The sequence below is a fragment of the Apaloderma vittatum genome, unplaced genomic scaffold, assembly GCF_000703405.1.
Source record: "Apaloderma vittatum isolate BGI_N311 unplaced genomic scaffold, ASM70340v1 scaffold6158, whole genome shotgun sequence".
In the NCBI taxonomy this organism is placed as follows: domain Eukaryota; kingdom Metazoa; phylum Chordata; class Aves; order Trogoniformes; family Trogonidae; genus Apaloderma; species Apaloderma vittatum.
This window is the reverse complement of record NW_009730116.1, coordinates 3,817-7,815: the sequence shown is the minus strand read 5'-3', so window position 1 is coordinate 7,815 and position 3,999 is coordinate 3,817. Positions and strand designations below refer to the sequence as shown.

The window sequence follows — 3,999 nt, the reverse complement described above, 5'->3', positions numbered from 1 at the left end:
CTACACTTCCCAAGCTGTATTTTATGATGTTACACTACAGTATAACTGACTTGTAGAAAAAAATTAGCTCACACCTACCTTTTATTTTCTGGAAGAAAAAGTTTTTTCCATTGTTTTACCAGGGTTTTAGCCACATGGCCAGCAGCGGCATGTTTCCTAAAACTGTTAACTGTTTTGCCTATGCCAGTTTCCTGTTGAAGATAATGCAAGAAAGATGGGGAGAATAAATCGCGACTAAAATCCCAAACAAAACCTTCTCTAAAACTGCTACAAACAGCATTAACCTAGTAGTGAAAGCAGCCTCATGGCAGCTAAAGAAATAAATGCACTATTTATATGCAGACAGAAGTGATGGAAAGATAGATATTTATAACCAAATATGGGGAACAAAACACGGTCTTAATTCATAAAACTAAGAGAAGTCATCTTCCCCCATTAATTGTACATTTTTAGGAATTTCACTTGGCTCAAAAGTTTATGCCCACAAAATGCACAGTGTTCCAGTGAGACAGGTTCATCAATTTAAATTCCCTTTAGGCATATGCAGGTATTAGCATGATAAAGAACACATATGATGGACATACCGTATCTAAAATGCATCTCAACCAGGAGTAGCATATGGTAGAGGGATCAGAAGAGCAGAATTCATACAACTAACCCCAATCTCAGTTTCAGTCACAGGAAAAAAAAGAAAACAAACAAACAAAAACACTTGACATTTTTAACCTGCCTTTTTTGTTTCCCACAGTACAGTTATTTTCACATCATGTCTTCAAGATTTGCTTTTGAGTTCTTTTGTTTAAGCATAACTTTATAGACACTCAAAAGTCCGTAAGATAATCATAGGTGATTTTTTTTAAACTCCCTTATTCTCAGTACTCACAAACTCTTACTTTTAAGATGCATGCAAACCCTAGACTAGCAGCAACCTAGTAATGCTTTGCTAACTAGAGAAATGATACTCCTGTGAAGCCAGAGCAAGACCTATACACGTGCTAATCCCACATAATCTGCTCACATCTTAGAAAGGACTTCCTTAAATTCATCTTAAGAATATTTAGCTTCTATATAACTTGAGCAATACTGGTTTGGTAGGTCAGTGTATTGCAAACAGAGTCAAAAAATTTGGTGGGAGTGTCTCCTAAAACTATGTATGTTTTTCTTCAAACATTTAAAATACGTGGAGTGCTTTATTATATCTCTTTCCTCTATTTGACTTGAAGCTTCCATCAAAGTCTGTCACGTTAAAAAACATGCATGTTTGCTGGGAATATGAGTTGTCTGCGGAAGCCCTCTGTCATTTTAAACTATTAAATGCAGCACGAGATTATTTTGTTTCTTAATAAAAATACAAAAATATTGCTGTATTCCAGTAGAAGTCTACCTATATTTAGGCAAGCAAATGCCTCTGCCTGAACAAGCCTGTGAAATATCTTAAATTGCCATACTTTTATCTCATTTCTCAAAGAATTCTCTCACAAACTTCACATTTTTCTTCTCAAAACACAGATGCATTGCTCATAATAACCAGAAGCTTCATAAACCAGTATGATAATTTCTAATATAAAATGTTACAGGATGCAGCTTGAAGAGAGACACAGGTCACAACCATCCTTTACTTGGGAAGCCTGCTCTTTAAATGCAAGAAACTAACCTTGAGCTGCTCATAAAAGAAGTCTTAGACAAGTGACTTAAAAAATAGTTCATTTACATTGCCTTTGTCTTAGTCATTGACTTGAAAGCTTTCCAGTGAAAAGAAACCAACTCTGAGTAGCAAAGTATTCTCTATATGCTCAGAGTCCTGCTCAGTGCTATCACCGTTGGCATAATATTGCAATTGTCAAGCTGTACGCCCAGTTTCAAGCTTGCTTTTGGAAAAGGCTGTGTGGTTCCCTGTACAGAGCTCTAAACAAATCATGACTAGGAGTAAAAATTACAAAATGCAACATGTTCACTGCTTCTATGATTGCATGGTAATTCACTGTTGGAGAGTTTAATGTATTATCTGTCACTTACCACTAGAATCTGTCACTTACCACTAGAATATCCAGTGACATATCCAAATCCTGTAGTGCTTTGAGTGTTTTTACGATCTAGAGGGAAATAAATTGCTTTTTAAAAACAAATAATCATGAATTCTATTCTGTTTTTCTCATCCTCATTCACATGTTTAACCCAAAAACGCTCAATACTGTTAAGAAACTATCCAATAACTCCAGGAAAATCTAAGCACTCCTTTACTGCACATCAGAGCTACGCTTGAAGTCTGTGCTGTGAACCAGTACAGTTCTGTCTATCCCCCAATTTAAGTAACACGAGAAAATCCAGTAGGCATGAATTTACCACTCCAGAGATTTCATTAAAGACCAGTAATACAGGCTACAGATGTATGCCCACACTCCTCACCCAGCAGCACCCCCCATTTGTCACACAACCATTAGAAAAGCTTCATTATGCAGAACCAGCTCCGTGCAAAAAAGCAGCGTCTCCCAGTCAGCAGCACCAGTCGAGCAGCCTGGCCAAGGAAGGACAACAGAGCTCATGGGAGCCCACTTTGCAGAAAGGAAGGTTTTGAACACTTAAATGCAATATATACATTGGCATGCAGTTCCTCCTGCAAATCATCCACCTGGCAGCAGCGTCTGAGACCCAGGGAAGCACAGGAGAAACGCTTCACAGGTCAGGAAAACATGAGGAAAACTGTAACGGTAACACATGCACCTAGGATCAGAGGTGACAAAAGTAGTATTTCCCAGAAAGTTCAGCTAACTACAGAAAAGCTTCCTGACCAAAATTTCAGAGGCCGTACAAAAGTTATGTGAACTTCTCCTTATCTCCTATTTAAAGAGTAAGGCACTCCCTAAGCCAGCAAGTTGTGTTAAGAATATACACCATGAAGTTAAACAATTTTGCATCTCAGGAGAACTACTCTTCCTTCTGAGAACAATGCAAGCTTAACATTTCACTTCTTCCAGATGCTTCACAGGCATAGACTACACATTTTGTGAGCTGAAGACTTTTTCTAACTAATCTCACCGGGACGGGGGGAAATATGCATTGCTAAGATGCTTACATAGAGAAAAAAATAATAATTGCTCACAGTGATAATCACAAGCATTAGAAACTATGTTATCAGCCACAGGCTACTGTATTTTTTTTTAATTAAAAAACATATATCCCCATTAATTTATTCTGCAATGAAAAAGGAAGTAACCCACTGCTGACAGGATATATGGTATTATACAGGATGACTAGACACTGCGAATAAATCCCATAGGCCAGAGACAAACCAGCATGTGGAAGAATACTAAAAGATGTTTTCAAAAGCTACAAAGAGAATGAGCATTTTGATGGGTTTTGGACTAAGTTAATTTATAAAGCTGAGTTCATTTCAGAAGACCAAATTCAAGAAGCAGGCAATTAGTATTCATAGAACTTCAACAGGCTAAATTACAAAAGTACCTAGATGACAAGCATGTCCAAAAGCAGTCAACACATTTTAATGAAAGACAAAACTTTCAAAGTTTGCTAAACCAAAGACCACACTTTTCATTTTGCTTTCCTGAAATGTGTATCAAGTTTGGCAAATAAAGACAAACAAGAGGGATTAAAAAGAAAATAAAAAGCATTGATCAAGCACTCTGAGAAGCCTTTTAGAAGTGATTCTGATCTCTCAAAAGCAGGGAACAGCTCAGGTCAACAGCTCTGTACGTACGGGACTGCCGAAGGAAACAGAGCTCCACTTGCTTTGTGCTGTAACTGGGCAAAGTAAATTGCTTTAAAAGAGATGGTAAACTTCACAGAAAAATTACAAAGAAACCAAAAGTTACCTCTGTACACAATTCCTGAACTATTGTACATAATTCTGAACTACTGATTTCTAAAGAATGACGCAAAGCCGTTAGGACTGCTGGTTTTTCCAATAAGCAACATTCCAAACAAGCCTAAGACACGGGTCTTCATGCAACATAACCAACACAAGCAGAGCCTTATGGATGA

The 3,999-nt window shown here is 37.5% G+C and overlaps 1 protein-coding gene across 1 annotated transcript in view; it reads right to left on the bottom strand.

Moving 5' to 3' along the window:
- LOC104277876 (transcription elongation factor B polypeptide 3-like) overlaps positions 1–2,093 on the bottom strand; it is a gene marked incomplete at its 5' end in the record, with an annotated part of 12,750 nt that extends 10,657 nt beyond the window's left edge. The window contains 2 exons of the mRNA XM_009874662.1: positions 79–191; positions 2,037–2,093. Of these exons, the coding sequence (XP_009872964.1) occupies positions 79–191; positions 2,037–2,093 (170 nt within the window). The remainder of the gene's footprint in view (positions 1–78; positions 192–2,036) is intronic.
- Positions 2,094–3,999: the final 1,906 nt, after the last annotated feature.